General features: G+C 43.5%; 1 protein-coding gene across 2 annotated transcripts in view; it reads right to left on the bottom strand.

Annotated features, from left to right (window-relative positions):
* Positions 1 to 4,239: 4,239 nt before the first annotated feature.
* Positions 4,240 to 18,228, bottom strand: part of Hs3st5 (heparan sulfate-glucosamine 3-sulfotransferase 5) — a 271,736-nt gene continuing 257,747 nt past the window's right edge. For both annotated transcript variants that reach the window (XM_057761929.1, XM_057761930.1), the window contains exons 4-5: positions 9,714 to 9,852; positions 4,240 to 5,906 (exon numbers count right to left, since the gene is read on the bottom strand). In XM_057761929.1, coding sequence (XP_057617912.1) covers positions 4,973 to 5,906; positions 9,714 to 9,820 — 1,041 coding nt within the window. In that variant the 5' untranslated portion in view covers positions 9,821 to 9,852 and the 3' untranslated portion in view covers positions 4,240 to 4,972. The remainder of the gene's footprint in view (positions 5,907 to 9,713; positions 9,853 to 18,228) is intronic.

Genomic DNA, 18,228 nt, shown 5'->3' with positions numbered 1-18,228 from the left:
AAAGTTGCTTTGATTTGCATTTCCCTGATCGCTAAGGAGGTTGAGCATGACCTTAAGTGTCTTTTGGCCATTTGAACTTCTTCTGTTGAGAATTCTCTGTTCAGTTCAGTGCCCCATTTTTTAATTGGGTTAATTAGCATTATGGGAGCAGGGAAGTATATATCTTAATTAAGGGAGTCATCTTAGGGTTGGCAAGAGACTTGACTCTAGAGGGGTTCCCAGGTGTCCAGGAAGATGTCCCCAGTTAGTTCCTTGGGCAGCCGAGGAGAGGGAACCTGAAATGGCCTTATCCTATAGCCATACTGATTAATATCTTGCATATCACCATAAAACCTACATCTGGCGATGGATGGAGATAGAGACAGAGACCCACACTGGAGCACCGAACTGAGCTCTCAAGGTCCAAATGAGGATCAGAAGGAGGGAGAACATGAGCAAGGAAGTCAGGACCACGAAGGGTGCATCCACCCACTGAGACAGTGGGGCTGATCTATTGGGAGCTCACCAAGGCCAGCTGGACTGAGACTGAAAAAGCATGGGATAAAACTGGACTCTCTGAACATGGCAGACAATGAGGGCTGATGAGAAGTCAAAGACAATGACACTGGGTTTTGATCCTACTTCATGTACTGGCTTTGTGGGAGCCTAGCCTGTTTGGATGCTCACCTTCCTAGACCTGGATGGAGGGGGGAGGACCTTGAACTTCCTACAGGGCAGGGAACCCTGACTGCTCTTTGGTCTGGAGAGGGAGGGGGAGGGAAATGGGAGGCCGGGAGGAGGCAGAAATTTTTTCAATAGTATATAATAATAATAATACATAACAAAATATAAAGGAGCTGTAAGATGTACAGTAAGGCATCATTAATCAGAATGTTATCAAATAGTACTCTTTTGGTTACATTTCACGTTTGTAGTAGCTATTACAGAGTAGCTTACTAGTAAAAAATGCATGAACAGATGCAAGGAGATGTGAGTATTTTCTTAAAAAAATACCTGAATAATATGAATTTGGGTACTTTTTTTTAAATACGCTGCTGTGTATCTTGATACTTTCTGGTAAGATTTGCTTTAAATTTATTTTGAAATGTTCCGTATTTCTACCTTGACACCTTATGTTGCTAAGGTTTTGCTGTATTTTGTCATTTTCAGGAGGGATATTTCTGTAGCTTTCTGTTTTGCTTAGACTACAGACCCTACTCCATAATGAAAAATAGCCGCCAACTGTGTGCAAAAGAGTACAAAAGATTCCAGCAGCAAGACGCTGATCCAAAGCCTGGCACTGGGCTTACAAAGGCAATCTGACTTAGCTTGTCACCCGGGCTAGAATTTAGTCACCATCCTCCCTTGAGGAGTCTGCAGTGTCTCTTACTCCCAGTGCTTCTCCGCTAAGATGATCCTTGTATCCTGTGACACAGCCTCGACCATGTTCACAGAAGGTTACATTGGCCTTATGAAGGAGCACACTGCCTGGCAAAAGACTACTCTTCACAGTCCATCAACATACATTCCCTAAATCTAAGGTCATGCATGATTATGAAGAATCTGTAATCCTTTGAGTCAACAACATTAATTGTGGGTCAAAACATCTGTCTTAGACGGTTCTTGTATTATACTGCACTTAGTGAGAATTATTAGTGCTTGAATTAATGGTGGCTTTATGTGTGGTGGTTTCAGGAGGGTGGGGAATGAACTTGGGCTTTGAAGATCGCCATCTTCAGGTCTGAGCAACTCATGCTCTCTTTTGCTACCTTGAGTTCTTTGTATAATGATAGTTGAAATTCCTTGGGTTCCAAAACATTTGTTCCAACTTTATGACTCACTGGAAATGTTGCCATTGCTAAACTCCTGTTCTGTTTCCAGCAGAATCTATCTGATGATGCAGCTATACAGTGCCACCAAGCCTCTGGGAGGAAACACAAGGTGTTCATAATGGAAAAGCAGTAACTCATCAAAGAGAGCCCTGGTGCAGTGACCGTAATGAGCTGTGGATTTTTCTAGTCATCTGCTGCCTTTCTGATGACAACAGGACACTTTTTTTCTAAACAGGGGGCCTTTCAGGCCAGACTGGAAGTGTGCTATTAACTCATATGTTCTTTATTTCTCTACCTGGCTTAATCGCTTCTGCTGTGATTCCTTTTCCAGGGAAATGAAGCCTGCCACCCCCAAGGTCTGCCAGATGAGGGCTTTGCTTTGAAAGCTTTGAATCAACTCATTTAGAAAGTGCAGCAACTGGAAATTATGACGCCTTTGGTGTCCTGAACTTGTTGAGTTCAACTAACGGTACAAAGGTTGGCTTAAGTCAAATGGAATCTTAGGATAAAGTGTGATGATTCCACATGTAGCATTTTGGTTAGAAGGAAAAGTCTATTCGCTTGTTTGTTTTTCAGATCGAGTACAGCATGCTGAATGCACCTGATAATTCTACACTGAATGTCAGAATAGCACTAGGAATAGATTTCTAATATTCTCACCACACAAATAAAATAATAGGAGTTTGAGGTGATAGATATGTTAACTATCTTAATTTGATCATTTTACATAGCACTACAAAACCATAGCATCATTTTATATGTGCTAAGTAATACTGGCCAAAATTTGTGAATATATAATGAATAAAATAAATGCCGGGTCATTTCAGTTGAAATGCCAGTGTTCCCGTGGAGGCATAATTTAACAGTTGCTGCTACAGGTCCGTATTAACTGAATGGTGCCCTTGTAGTACTGTGAGATTAATACCAATCCAATGGCGATGCCCTGGAATGTAGTATTCAGAGAGCTTGCTCTGATGGTTAGCTGAGAGTTGAGACACCAGGAAGACAGGAACAGGCTTTTTCTATTGGCCTCCTTCCTGCTTAGGAGAGAAGTGACTGACATGTAGACCTCTGACTTGCCTTCCAGAGTCATTGTGCAGTGAGGACCTGTCGGCCAGCCTGTCCTGCCGTCCTGTGTCATGTTGGGGCAGGAGTGTCCTGTTAACTCCGACAGAAGAGAGGATGGCCGAAGCTGCGGCCGGAGAGACCAGGCACACTGGTATTGGAAAAGGAAGGACTATTTCTTTTTTCTTTTTTTTTTTTTTAGATCATCCTCAAATCACTGGACATGAGAAAGTTGAAAAAACAGACCCTTATGACCACGAGGGGAAATTACTGTGGTCGGTGTAGCCTAGCGTTCAGCAGAGCCTTCACGAACATTTCCTCCCTGCTAAGCAACTACACACCAGATGCACCCGTGTTGATGCTGTTATAACTCTCCTTTTCTGAAGGGCGTTTAGGACAGAGTTAGTCTCTGATGCTCCCAAGGTACCCAGTTTAGCACTCCTTTCTCAGGGTGGGAATGCGGGCCATCTGTTTGTTCATGGCAGTGCCGTGCAGTTTTATCTGAGCAGATTAAGACATTTTCCTGCCAAAGTGAGTTCTGAAACTGTTCTTGCATCGGCGCAGCACCAACAGCTCTAGGTAGAGAGACCACACATGTGTTCTACTCTGACTTTATTTCCTGGTCCGACTGTGATTGGAGCTTCAAAGACAATTGTGATTCTTTTGTGTTGGATCTCTTTTCTCTCTGGCACTGAAGCATGTGTATTCTATGTACACACTTGGAGTCAGAGCAGCACCGGAGTTCTCTGAGGTGGCTCTTCTTCCTTGATTTCCAGAAGATTGAGATGTTTTTAAAGTGTTTGCAACCTCCATTTTTAAGTACACTTTCACAGGGGATTGGAAATCTAGGGGCAAAGTTAATCACTTCACGGTCCCTCTTAAGGACACAGCTTCCGCGCTGGAGGCCAGCAGAGGGCGCACCATACATGCGCAGCTCTCTCTCTCTCTCTCTCTCTCTCTCTCTCTCTCTCTCTCTCTGTCTCTCTCTTACACACACACACACAGAGAGAGAGAGAGAGAGACAGAGACAGAGAGACAGAGAGACAGAGACAGAGACAGAGAGACAGAGAGACAGAGACAGAGACAGAGAGACAGAGAGACAGAGACAGAGAGACAGAGAGACAGAGACAGAGAGACAGAGACAGAGACAGAGAGACAGAGAGACAGAGACAGAGACAGAGAGACAGAGACAGAGAGCCTCCACACTCCAAAAGGGGGCGCACACAGTAAAAGGAGTTTTTAAGAAAAGTTGCACATAGTGTAATTTTAATCCATTCCATTTTAAATACCACAATAAATTTAATTTTCACAATAAATTAAATAGCCATATTCAGTTTACAAAATAGAATTACTTAGTGTGAAACTGATATTTACAACATTTACAATATGTACAGGACATTTCTCTGTGTTGACATACACATGGAAGTAAAAGGACTTGACTCTCCAGCACGTGATTGACATGCTACAAATGACACCATGGTCCATACAAGGAAACAATAGTGCAAAATCACCACAGGAACTTTGGAACAACGTCAATTTTATGAGATAAGACATTCTTTTAAACAACAAAAAAATAGCGTATTCTATTTTCATGGCACCAATCTGGTATCTGTGTTAAAGAGCCAGCTTCACGTTAGGGTAACAAAACAAGAAACAAAACCCAAGAAAACAAAACAAAACCCGAAAAACCAGAAAACTGAATCCTCTACTTCCTGACGCTTCGTAGCCATTGGTACACTTTCACACATTCATCTTTTGGCTTAAATCTATGAAAATGGCGGGAGGACAAATTCTGAATCCAAGGAAGACTAACTCGAGATCATCTGAAGTCGCTTTTCCCCAGTCCTACCATCTTTACTCTTCTTTTGTAAATAGCTTCAAAGGTGTAACTCTGCAGGCAGCAATTTAGTGTTCACTCTTTTGTAAATTTTCAGTAGAAAAAAAAATTGATCTTGCATTTGGTCACACACCGCATATGTACAAGTATTTATGGAGAAAGGAACTGAATAGCTGAGTCTGGGAAAGCGCATATTTTAATCTAGAGGAGACGCCACATATCTCCAGGGACAACACACGGTGTTGTGTGATGGATTGTTTTAGGGCCAGTTCAATGTCCTCCCAGTGATCTGGTAAAATTTTTGATTAAAGGGATGAAAGAACTTGCGCAATTTGGTAACAACGGAGGGGTCTACCTCTGGATGGATGCGCCCCTTGCTGCCCGCCAGGCACTTATTAAAGATAATGTTAAATCGCAAACAGTAAAACCCTCTGGTAGCGTTGAAATATAAATTGTACTGACTTATCCTTGGAGGAAGGTTCAAGAACTTCTCCACGAGCTGTAGTTCCGGCAGAGGCTCGGTGATGAGACGGTCTCCATCCACGACGTGGAATTGTTCAATCGGAAAGTACTTCAGCCAGCGCTCCAGATGTTTTGTGTAGATGCTGGTCCTAACCGCCTTGTACTTCGTGTTCACCTCGCAGGTATTAGGGTCTATGGCTAGCTTCTCGAACTTATAGTAGGTTTTGTTCTTCCTCTCCTTCCCCTCTAGCACCTGAGTGTAATCAGAAATCGCTCGTGTGGTCGGCTCCCTGACAATGATCAACAGCTTGATGGATGAGTTCATTTTGTAAATTCTTTCCGGAACCTCTTCTGTGATGAAATAGGCCGGGCTCTTTTCAATTGTGATTTGCTGAGGGTAGGAAAAAGGCATTTTTTTCCTGTACCACTCAATGCCCTTGGCATAGTTCTCATCGTTGTCAAAGAAGTGGATCTCTTGAGAAGCTTTGACCACGGCAGGATGGAGGTTCAACATCTCTAGCAGGGCCCTAGTGCCCCCTTTCCGTACCCCAATGATGATGGCTTTGGGGAGCTGCTGGACCAGATCATGGAGGCGAACCTGCTCCTTGGAAGAGTTGCCCTTGCGGAACTCATGCAGAAGACCTCTCTTAAACTGCAGGGCCCGGAGTGGGAACTCAGCCTGACTGTGGGCGCCGCCAAATCGGTTTTCAACAGGGCAAATGGGCTGGAGCCTGCAAGCCGAAGAGAGACACCGTTAGAAACTTTTTCCCACTTAACTTCTCATTGTTCTGCATCTGTGCCCAGACTCAGATTCTACATGCGTAAATAAAGCCACTGGGTCCCGGGCTGCTGCGATCCATTATGAACATATGTTTAGGAAATTTTATGTTAAGCAACTCTGTGTTCAGTGGAGGACACATAATTGATGGGATTTTTTTATTAGTGCTCCTTAAAATTTTTATTCACCAAGCACTTAATTGACTACGGCGTGTACTTATGCTCACAGTACAAGATAGACAAGTGACACCAGCCATACTAATAGCTTTTTAACAGCTCACCAGTTAAAATCATTCAGAAACTGGGAAGGCAGAAGATTATAATCTTCAGCTAAGATGCTGAAGGGCAAAGAGGGGGCCATTTATTTCAGGCGTTGTGTGGAATTGTTTCTTTCTTTTGTTCTTCTCCTTTGGCAGCCTAGCGCCATTTACATGGCCCCTTAGCATCCTTGAGATACAGTTGGAGAGGGGGCTCTGATCCCTGTGGTTGGCTCTTTGCATCACCATTATGCAGAACTCCAGTCTTTGTCCTTGCTGAACGTGTTTATTCTGTGAGAATTTCTGCCCCCAATCCTTGGGGATAGGCAGAGGAGGGCTCTACTTCAGACTCTCTTCCCATGTCTATCTAAAAAGGTCAAATTTCTGCATCCATTTTGCTGATGGTATGAACATCATTGTTTTCTGTATGACCCACCACTCCTGCAACCAGAAATCTGAAAGAAAGACTTCGATGGGGCCAGAAATCCCAAAATTTCATCCCACGCAATTTAATTCAGGAACTAGAGTTTATAAGATAAGGAATGCAATGGATAGAGCTAGGAATGATAGACAACTCTATATTTTGCTGAGAAAGATGTAGTAATAGCCACAATAATATTAGAACAAAATGACTACTTTAGCATGGCCTCTACATATGGTTAGAAAATTGTGTGTACCTTTATATATAATCTGATGATAAGTTAAAATTCACTCTAATTAAAAAAATCAACTAGGTTGATTTATGAAGTCATTTTAGGCTTATTGGTCAAAGGGGATAATACTAATCAAAATGGCTATTAAATTATTTCTTCCAGATGAAATTTTCTAATGACTGAAGTAACTTGGAATCTCTCTCCTCTGTGGCAATGAGGCTGTCTCTTGCTTTCCTAAGAGGCCCCATTGCATCTTCAAGCCATGTTCAACTGATTGTGTAAAACTTAGGGGCATAGTGTTGGGTTTGCTCTGTTTACCTAGACCTATATCATAATCTTCAAGAAAAAATAAAAACATGTGTTAGTTTTTCTAATATTTATTCAATGATTCTTGAAACAACACACACCCATTTCAGAAAGTTGAACACAAGCAATGGAAATCCATTGTGAAAACAGGGCTCATCACTGTTTTGGTTAGGGTTCCTTTCACTGTGATAAAACACCTATGGCCAAAGCCAATCTTAGAAAGGAAAGGATTTATTTCAGCTTTCATTCCCACATCACAGTCCATCATGGGAGAAAATCAGGGTGGGAACCCAAGACAGGAACGTAGTGGCAGAAATTAAGGCAGAAACCCTGGAGGAAAGCAACTTACTGGATAGTTTAGTGTGCTTTCTTAGGATGAACTGCCCAAGGGTGGCACTGTCCACAATGTACTGGGCCCTCCACATCAATCAAAACCTACACTATAGGCTTGTTTACAGACCAATCTGATGGAGCTATTTTCTCAATAGAGAGTCCCTCTTCCCACTTGAGTTAATCTTGTATCATTGAAAAAAAAATCAAACGAACCAGGACAACAGTTGGTTTTAGGAAAATGTGAATTTATAAATTCATTGGAATTATTATTCTAGGGTCCTAATTGAATGCTACAAAGTTGTCAACAGATACATGGTTAAAAGTGTTTTTGATTGTAGCACCTTTGAGGATAGTATAAATTAGCCTTTTTGCCCTTCTTGGGCTCTCTATATAAAGCTAGCACTATTTCACTGAGATATCCATTGATGGACATGTCTCCTAGGTATGTAGAATGATGCTAGTACTGTTTCTGTGAACACTGAAGCAATCATCTCTCAAATATTATTCTGTAAGATTTAATTTTCTTGTTCAACCCTGGGTGAAAATGTTGACAAGGACATCTCCAGGAGTAACTAAGCAGGACTGGAACTTCTTCTATCTGGAAAGGGCTGCCTTCTTTCTGAACTTGCCTCTTTTTTCTACTTCCTACCCTGGAAGATCAAACCCTATAAGGACAGTTGCTTTATGGATGCGCTCCAGTAAAAAGAACAGGTTAAAGATAGGAGAAAATATCTCACTTCCCTGTTCCTTGAAGAGCAGTTCTAAGGCTGCCAGACCCAAAGCAGAATTTAACACTGGAAGAGACAAGGGAAGTAACTCAGGCTTCCTCCCAGAAAGCAGTCTCTAGTTACTAAGGGTAAGCCTGAAGAAGCATGCGTCATTTTCAGACAAAATGTATTCAAAATCTTAAGCAATGTACTGTGGGAAAGGCCACCAGATGATGGAATTTCTTGTACAAGCCATCCCACTAAAGAGTTGAGAGGAAAACCACTACTAGCTGATTGATAAATGTGTTCATAACTATAAGACCAATCACTCAATAAAATGTCAATGATCAGCAACTAACGATATTGGGAAGACTTCATATTGAAGTTCTGTTATAGACGTAGGTCAGATGTTGTTGTCTCAAGGCTTTTCACTATTAAATGGCACGTCAAAAATAAACACTGGAATGCCAGGACCGAGTGATAAGCTCGCAGTTAGATCTGCCACAATTACAAAGTAGAAGGAATTTTTAATGGGAAAACATCAAAAGGGGATTAATGTTTATCAGTTAAGCTGGACACTGGCTGAAGGAAAGTAGGGACCATTGTTGTATTGTTTTAAAACACTGGAACGACAGGATATTGAGAAGAAAACTGAAGCTGTTTCCATTTAAAAATGTGGATGTGTTTTTGTTGACTTTGGGAACTGAATAGGACAAAGAATCTAGTCTTTCACTACAAGAATTAATTCAAAGGGGAGGGAGGATAGCAGCTTCTTTATTTCAGAAACTCAGCTCTCAATATTTCCCTGTCACCCTGGTTGTAGAACCATGAAAGAACATCCCAGGGACACGCAACTATCATGATGGGGACTCCAGCAGTCCCAGCACCTCTCAACAGTTTGCCTATTAAGATCCAACCCCCAACGCTGTAATTTCCTCTCTATGGATTTTCCAATGCCTTCTGGGAAATCATTCTATGTGACAGCATCCTTGTTGGGTACCCGAACGCCAGAGTTAATTAACGTAGTTAAAAATCCATGCCCGTAGCCATCCTTCCAGGGCAGGGGACTGCAAGCTTGATGAGCTTCTTTACTGGTGCATACATAATTGTCCACTCATAAATTTCAAAATGAGGAGACATAGTTCGATCATCACTGTGCTGTCATGGTTGATGGTCAGCACCAGGTACACACAGGCCACATTGGGTTCTAGTCAGTGACGGTATCATTAATTTATTTATTTATTATGTGCCTATCTTTATGCCTTCTCTGAGCACGAGTGTCAATGCTCCCAGAATACAATGAATGAAACATCTTGGTTTGAGCTGTGTGGAACTTGTACCTTTAAGGTCTTAATGAATCAAAATCAACAGCACAGAAAAGTGTTTTTCTTGGGAGTCTTGAGGGACAAAAACAAATGGATTAACTTAAAGTTATAGCCCAAGGAAGCTCACATCAGGAGATACAGAAGGTTGCCTGAGTGGAGAGAGTGTATTTAACCACCTACCTATCCAAGCTCCCAACTCTGGCAACTAGATACAGGAGGCTCCCAACGGCAAGGCTTCCCAGCACCAGGAGCTTCTGTCTCAGCCACACCTGCTGTTTGAATAGCATGGCCCTCCATCAACCTTCAGGACTGCCACGGCCTGAGAGCAGAGAGAAGGTGTCTGTCAACGGTTGTCATAATGCCAGCCAGAACTGGAGACCAGCAATTAAGCAACAAAGAGATAGAATACAAATGTTGGCAGGTTTCACTGTGTAGCTGATTTTCACAAAACTTACCTTTCTTTCTTTCTTTCTTTCTTTCTGTTTTTAAAACCTAGCCCGTGCTGTAAGATCAACTATCAATTCTGTGGGGATTACACAGAATTTGTTCTGTCTTCAAAAATTTCCGAAGCACATAAAAATTCAAACATACATACATACTTGCATTCATATCTAGACAGACAGACAGAATACTGAGAAAATGAGCAACCTGAGGCTTTATCAGTAAGGCAACAAACTGGAAAACTGCAATTAAAATAAGAGAATGAATGCTGAAATTCCCGTTTAGTAAATGGTCACTTGGGACTAAATGGTAACATCCTTGTCTTAGACCTTTTTGCTCTGTTTTGCTGGTGAATGGAACAAAAGGGTGGGATTTCAAAAGTGACAGTTTCCTGAGGTTAGCAGAAGTGAGTATCCAGCCTGCCTATGCTTGAAGACACAGTCTCCAAGGAGTTTTCTGCTGGCCTTCATGTCTCCTCCCAGTCCAGAATGCTGAAAACACACTTTGACTAGTGGTCCTACTGTGTGGCCTCCCCAGGCTCCCGGGGAAACTGAACAGGTTGGGTTTTATCAGACTTACTTTCACCTTACCAGAAAGTTTACCTGGAAGCTTTGTTCTCCTGTACATGAGAAGTATAGTGTAAGGCTTTGCTTGTGCCGTTATTACATTCTGGAGAAAAAAAAATATAAGCTCCCAATTCAGACTTCTTATTGAAAATAAATCCAATCTCCTTTCAAGATAATATTGTTTGGTTCTTATTGAAACTGAAAATAGTAATCTGAGAAGACAGAAACGGAGCGCTGGCTGGAAAAAAATCTCACTGCAAAGGTGTCTCCACGTGTGTTATGTGGAGATTCCTGCCATGCAGAAGGGGAATGCTGGCTATTCAGGATGACCTAGACTCATTTATCAAGAAACTGCTGAGCGCCAATAGCATTCTTCACTATTAGAGTAGGTACACAGAGATTTCAAAAATGTTCCAAAAGAGTTTCAGCTCTTGGGCAACTGGTCATGTGATTAGAAAGTCATGGAACAACCAGAGAACACAACCTATGTCTTAATGTGTGGATAAATGTTGGTAAAAAGACACTGTGGGCTCCATAAAACTTCAGTTTTTATTTGCTAGGGAAACTATAGGAAGTCATCCATAGAGAGGCCATAGGAACAGATAAAGGAGCTTGCTCATGTGCTCGGCTCTGCGCTGGGTGCTACAGAGAATCATGAACAATTAGACAGACACAGTCCTTACCCACTTGGGATCTACACTCTAGTGTGAAAGTCAGATGGTAAGTCAACAAACCTACATGGGATTAAAAGATACTTACAAATTATATTAAACATCACAAAGGAAAATTATAGGAGAAAAGCAGTTGCAGGGAGTTTCTGGTCTCCCTGGAGGAGGAGAGTTGGGTAAATGCACTGGGGAGGATAGATAGCAAGGAGGCAGGAGGCAAGGTGGGGTGACAGGGGGCAGAAGAACCACCATGCCTGGGGGCTGTGCAGGAAATGCTTGGCTCTCATGATAAGGTGGAGGCAACAGCATAGAAAAGAGTATAAAAGGAAGTTTACTGAGGCCTACTCTGGTAAGCACATGGTCGAGATGCTATTTCAGGAAATCCCATGCTTAAATGCAAATACTGTTGCAGGATGCACAGCAAGGCGAGAACTAGGTCCAACGTAGAATCCCTGTACCTTTCTTTCCTTAGCCACAGATGTGGTGGCTTGTGACCTCTCCACATGCTGTGGCTTGAATGGGTAATGACCCCCACAGACACCAGCGTCTGAGTACTTGGTCCTCAGCTGGTGGTGCTGTTTGGGAGGATTATGAAACATTTAGGGGTGGAGCCTTCCGGGAGGAAATATGTCACCTGGCTTTGAGATTTTTATGGTCTGGCCCCACTTCCCGTGTTGCCATGGTTTCCCCACCTTGATGGTCTCTAGTTCTCTGAAACCGTAAGCCAAAGTAAATCCCCTTTTCCCCTAAGTTGCTTTTGGGCGCCTGACTTTTATTACAGCAACAGAAAAGGAATGAATGCCCTGTGCTGTGTTGCTGCACGAAGAAGGAAGGGAGTTCTCTAAGTAGCCAGGCTCCTCAAAGGCTTATCGGCTTTCCTGACTAAAGGATTACACATTCTTTTCACTTTAGTGTGAATGAATTACATGGGCGCGCCTTCACAGACAAATAGGGTGAGCTGAGGGGAAAAGTCTCAGCGCTTCAGTGGGAGTCGCCAGCCGTCGGAGAGGACCAAGAGAGCAGGCCAAAGAAGCAGTTTGGCTTTCTGAGGTATTTGTCCACGGTGCCCACACCATCCTGCTCAAAAGTGTGGCACCGTGCTTTATCTACTGTCGCAGCTCCTCACTCCACCTGTCTGTCTTCAATGCCATGCCACCTAAGACTTAAAATTCAGGGTTCATCCTGGATCCTCCATGAAGAATTCTCCAGGGGAGGCTCCTGCCCGTGGTCCATCTTGAGCAACACCGATCCCTCTTCCTCCGAGCACTCGAACCACACACTGATTCACTGCTCTAAAACCTGATGGAATTTATAAGTATGGGAAAGTTAGCTGAAAGGATTTGAGCCTGATTCAGTTTGTTTTGCTGTCTAGGCCAGAGAATCTCTCTAGGAGCTTGGCAGAGACATTTTAGGAATCACCCGTTCTCTCTCTTAGAGGTGCCAGGCCAATGGTTCTGCATTAAGCCTGCGTTTGCGATTCCAGGTGAGAAAACCACTTCATTGAATGTTGCTTTCTACTACCATGTCTGACCACCCGAGCCAGAGAATTTCTTCATGCCTTCTTCTGTGCAGGCACTCGGCCATCCTCCCATGCCTATGTGTGTGTGTGTGTGTGTGTTAAATAACACATAGGTATGTTCTCTATACTCTTATTCTATGGGACTGCAGAGCCTAGTTAATCTTCCTAATATAAGCTGTTTTGTCCCTGACCTGTTTGGGAGTTGTTTACTGGATCAAGTCCAGTAGGCCAGGCCTTTCTTCCAAGGGCTTAGTGTGATGGCCAGCATCTTTCCCTTCCATGAGTTGTCTACACTCATCTCTGTGCCCACTTGGCTACTTCCTTTCTGCTCTCCATCTCTTTTAGCTTGATGCCCCTGTTAGTGTCCTCACTGGCAAGGAACGTCTTTCCTATGTCTCTTAGCATTTCCAGGTCTCACTGATTCTTTTCAGGAGGGCTGATCAAGGAGTAAACATCCCACCGCAGTTCCTGCCAGTTGGTAGGAATGGATCTGGTCCATTGTAGTGAAAATAAGAGGGCCAAAAAGGAATATCTGGCCTGGGAATCGAGCTTGGAAAGTGTTTGCTCGTGTGGGTAAGCAAAGTTCTGAAGTGACCTTTCAGTTGGACGCTGCTTAAGAATGCAAGTGTGGGCCGGGCGGTGGTGGCGCACGCCTTTAATCCCAGCACTCGGGAGGCAGAGGCAGGCGGATCTCTGTGAGTTCGAGACCAGCCTGGTCTACAAGAGCTAGTTCCAGGACAGGCTCCAAAACCACAGAGAAACCCTGTCTCGAAAAACAAAAAAAACAAAAAACAACAAAAAAACAAAACAAAACAAAAAAAAGAATGCAAGTGTGGATAAAAAGGAAAAGGGAGAGAGAGAGCATAAAGGCTGCTGAGGACGTGATCCAGGACTCAGTGGCTAGAGCATTTACCACTTTCCTGTAGAAATGTTTGTGCAAGCCTGAATGCCTTAGACTGTTAAGCCTGACTAACTCTAAGGTTATTTTTGCTATGACCCCTGAGAATCTTTCAATCTCACCGTGACCCCAAGCACCTCATCTATAGACTCTGACCTCTGGACAAGCCCACGTGTTCTCTTGTAGGTTTTTCTCTGTGGGATGTGCTGATACTCCCAATATACATGCAGTTAAGGTTCCCTTTGTACAAGATGCCTTAAATGTGTCTGCTAGGATTTTCTCTAGCCTCTGTTTGAAGAGCTGGCGAAGTCCTCAGACAGATTCCTCTTACAGTCTATCTGGCCCATCACACCATTCAAGCACCTTGAGGTCTGCTGGGATAGGGAGGGTGTCTGCATGTGAGATCTCAGCTGCCGTGGGAGCTGCCAGTGACACACTGCAGACACCACAGTCTCAGCGCCAGGGGCACTTGTGAACGTTCTGGTTTAGTTTTGTCATGGGAACCTTCTGAAATTTGTTTTCCTCACCTGTAGACTGAAGACAATAGTGCCTGTCTCACTGGATTAGCATGACATGGACCCCAGGAGAGAACTTTGAAAGCATCTTAGCACGTTACAGAACTGAACCTTAATTAATATCTCGAGGAGGCAAATTAATTAGTTCTTGTATTTTGAAAAGGAAAATGATAGAATAGAGGTAGTTCTCATGAGTAGTATAATTGGATTGTGAAAAACATAGGGTCATTTTAAGCATACATAACTTTTAATGGGCTCTCCTATTAAATATTCAAATACCAACACTGGAGTTTCTATTCATGTAAGACAGTGGGCAAGTACATATGCTCATGCACATACAGTCAAGGCTTTGTCTTGATGAGCTAAACCCTCCTGAAACTTTTGAGGGATGGAGAGGTCTCACCAGCATGTCCCAGTGACAATCTCTAGGACAAAGACAGTGACATTTCTCTCTACTTTATAGACAGTGACAGAGATGATGTGAGAGAACTCCTAGAATATTTTTTTTCTGAAAAAAAGGAAGATATTGACTGAGAGTCAGGATGCCTATTTTGTTTTTCTATAGTTTCAAGAAGTGTTTAAGAACCTTTAAAAGTTGGGATCTCAAAAACTAGGAGTTGTCCCTCTTAGTCTGGGAATATAGCAAAATGGTATAGACTCGATCTTTATGGGCAATGCTATTAAATCAGATGGAGAGCTGATGCTATTTCATCCATAGTTTACCAGAGCAGTTGCGATGATTGGTTTGGGTTGTCAACTTGAGTGGATCTGATTTTAAATAAGGCAAGGCTCTGGGTGATGTGTGAGGCCATTTCCTGGAAGGTTTGATAGCTGGGTAAGGAAGATTCCCCCTTTACAGATGGCAGCATCTTCTGGCAGCAATCTAGACAGAAAGGGGTCTGAGGGAGATGCAGCGCTGTTTTTGCCTGCCTGCCTTCACTCTTGATGATGAATGCATCTATACCTCTACTGCTTTTGCTACCTTCGCTAACATTGGAAAACAGCTCCTTCAGCCTTCCCATTTTGACTGAAGACAAGTGTCTCTCCAGGACTCCTCTAGACCATCAGTACCAGACTAAGAATCGGAGGCATCTAGACTCATGGCCAAGCAGCTCCTGGTACCCTACACATCTTCCTTGCCTTAAGGGCTAAAGGTTCTCAGCCTCTTTAGTGTGCAGAAGCCATTGGCTGGGATACCCAATCTGCATCGGGCAAGCCACTCTAACATGTTCCTTTTCTAATCTTCACTCATTCTATCAGTGCTGTTCCTCTAGAGAATGCTGGCTAAAACCTTGTTATATCGGAAACAGGTCATTTATAATGATTTTAAATGTTTGTAACGTATTTTTCTGGGCCTAGAGCGATATTTAAGTTCTCACTTGTTTCTTGTTTTTTTCTCTCTCAGTATCTCATTTTGTGTTTCAAGAACAACACAGTTTCTGTTTCTTCCACCAGCAAAACTTCCACAGACATGGTGTACGAGCCGAACCCTGTCAGTCTCTACAAGAGAGTACGCGGCCAGAAGCAACAAGCTGCAGAGACATCTGGCCGTTTCGCTAAAACAGCAGTCAGCAAAGAAAGAAACAATTCCCAAGCTCCAACCAAGATATGAGGGGATTCAGAAATAATAATGATACAGATATGCTCAAGTGTTGCTCAGGGGCTTGCAGACACTGGTCCCGCAAGCCCCTGGTAGCAGTAACAACAATAATGGGAATGATAACAACAGAGTTCATTAAAACAGCTGAACTTCTATGGCAGAATGGCTCCTGCGAAATCACAGCCCTCTTTTGAGTACTAGCTCAGTCGTCCCAGGAAACAGCCTTCAGAGGCAGACAAGACGCGTGTCTATGGCAACCAGGCTCTGCTCTCACGTTTATTTTCTGTCGTAATGCAACAGACTTGTAAAGTACAAGCTGTTTTATTTTATTTTTTGGATGGATAATGAGGAACAGAGAGAGGCACAGATTACTTACCCAGGGGCATGTGCTAGCACACGCAGAGGGAGGATTCAAATTCAGAGTTATGTGACCCCCCAAAGGGCGGGGCTCCTCGACTGTTGCACCACGTAAACCCCCAGACGCTCGCCTGGGAGACTCTAGGAAAGCTTATTCACTGGTGGACCAGGGCAGACAAATAATATAACTTGTCCTTGAAACTTGAAGAGGTAGAAAAAGCAAAGGAGAAAAAGTTTCTATGGAAAAGAGAACTGGAAAGGGAAACAATTGTGTGGTTCCAGCCCTCTTAAAGGAGGAGGAACGCTGGTAAGGGATAGCAAGCAAATTAAGAGGAGGAAGGCTGGTGAGTTATGGCGGTCGAATCAATGACCGAAAGCACTTCAGAGCTGTTAGGTAGCTCCTCTTTCATCACACCACACGGAATGCAGACTCACCAGAATGTTAGGCCCTCAACTGCCTTCTGCCTTGTCCCTATGAAAGATTTTATAGTTGATGATGAAAATATTGGTCTTGACTGCCATCTGTCACCGACTCAGGTTATCGTGTGCAGGCTTTCAGGAGACCCTGGTGAAATCTGCTTAGTACCTTTACATCACCACTGTGTCCCACTGGCCGCCCCCAGCCCTTCCCCTGAGTACCGTAGCCCACGGCTCCCCATCTGCCCGCCAGTTCATCCTAGAAGAAGCCCAGGAGTTCATCAGCCTTGGTTTTCAGCTCAGCGCACTTGGTTCCATCTTTAGTGCACTGTCATTTGTCACTGCTGTGATCCAGGTCACTGTCTCTCTCAAGTTAACCATTATGACCTCCTGAGTGGCCCTCCTACTATTAGTTTTGCTTCTGCTTCAATTTATTCTCCACTCCGATGCCAGATGGATCTTTGTCAATGGAAATCTGATCTCGTTGCCTCCAGGCTTAATACTCTTTAATGGGTCCCTATCAGTGAAGTGGGTTTAAAGGGTCCTTTACCCCTTTCCACCTCACTGCCCCCCCCCCATCTATACTTAGTAACTTCAGCACAGAGAATGGCTTGCCATTCTTGAATTGGGAGTGGTCCCCGTGGTTTTAACACTTTTCTTTTGAGGTTCTTACAGCCCCTAAACAGAGCTCTGTGAGGAGAACATGGGCCTTCACTGCCAGCCTCATGCTCCCTCTGTCTCCTCTAGGCCTTATGTTCTCATCCTAGTTCTTTCGCAGTCTTTCTGGTAACCGGGGAAGGCTAGATTTTCTTTCCATGCGCCACCATGGCCGCCACCACAGATTTCTGCTTAACTCAAAATGGCTGACTTGCGTGTCCTCCCATAATGTCAGTTTCCAGATTAAGAGTGTGTGTTTTCGTTATTGAATTATCACCAGCGCTTAGGGTCGCAGATGCTCTGCAAACAATTGCTGAATAATCAAATCAGTCAGATGGGATGGCCTTTAATATCCTGAAAGCTGTGACACCTGGACACCGTCTCTCTTTAACCGAATTGAAACACTTTATCTTTGCAGGGTGCTTGCAGGCTCATCAAGAGTTATGCGTCTGAAAGTGATCTCATTTTCCTGGCTTTTTTGAGAAAACCTGCTATGTAAACACATTTTGCTTTTACCGATCCATTTGAAAGTTTGTAGCAGACACAGCCCTGCAGCATCAGAAGGCCCCCTATGATGAGCGCCAGACCTGGCAGAGAGGGAAGGCAGTGGCATTTGTGTCTCAGAGGTCTGGGGAGTTGAAGTGGTCCTATCCCAAGTCCAAACTGCCTAGTGTACCAGCTGTAAGCTGTCAGCCTTAGGCCGACCACAACCCCACTCCTGTCAGGGGAAGTTGCGAATTTTACAGATCCCACCAGTAGAAACTGATGTAGCCCCACCTTTCCTAAAATTCAATCTGTGAAGTTTGATGAGCTGGATAACCAAAACAAACAGACCAAAAAATAATAAAAAAAAATAAACAAAAAGAAGGAAGCCAGACTGACAGAAGGGAGGCAGAGAAAATAGTCCCACAAGAACTCTTGTCAAATATACTTCACTCCCCCTCCTTTAAATTTCGTTAAAGAAAGACAGCTGAGGAAACAACCTGTTATTCTAACGTGAGTGGTGGAGGCTGCGTAACACCCGTCCACTGACATGCGACAATAGCTCCTATCACAA

This window comes from Chionomys nivalis, chromosome 2 (assembly GCF_950005125.1).
Source record: "Chionomys nivalis chromosome 2, mChiNiv1.1, whole genome shotgun sequence".
In the NCBI taxonomy this organism is placed as follows: Eukaryota; Metazoa; Chordata; class Mammalia; order Rodentia; family Cricetidae; genus Chionomys; species Chionomys nivalis.
Note: the sequence above shows the minus strand (reverse complement) of the source record. Positions and strands in the feature narration are given on the sequence as shown.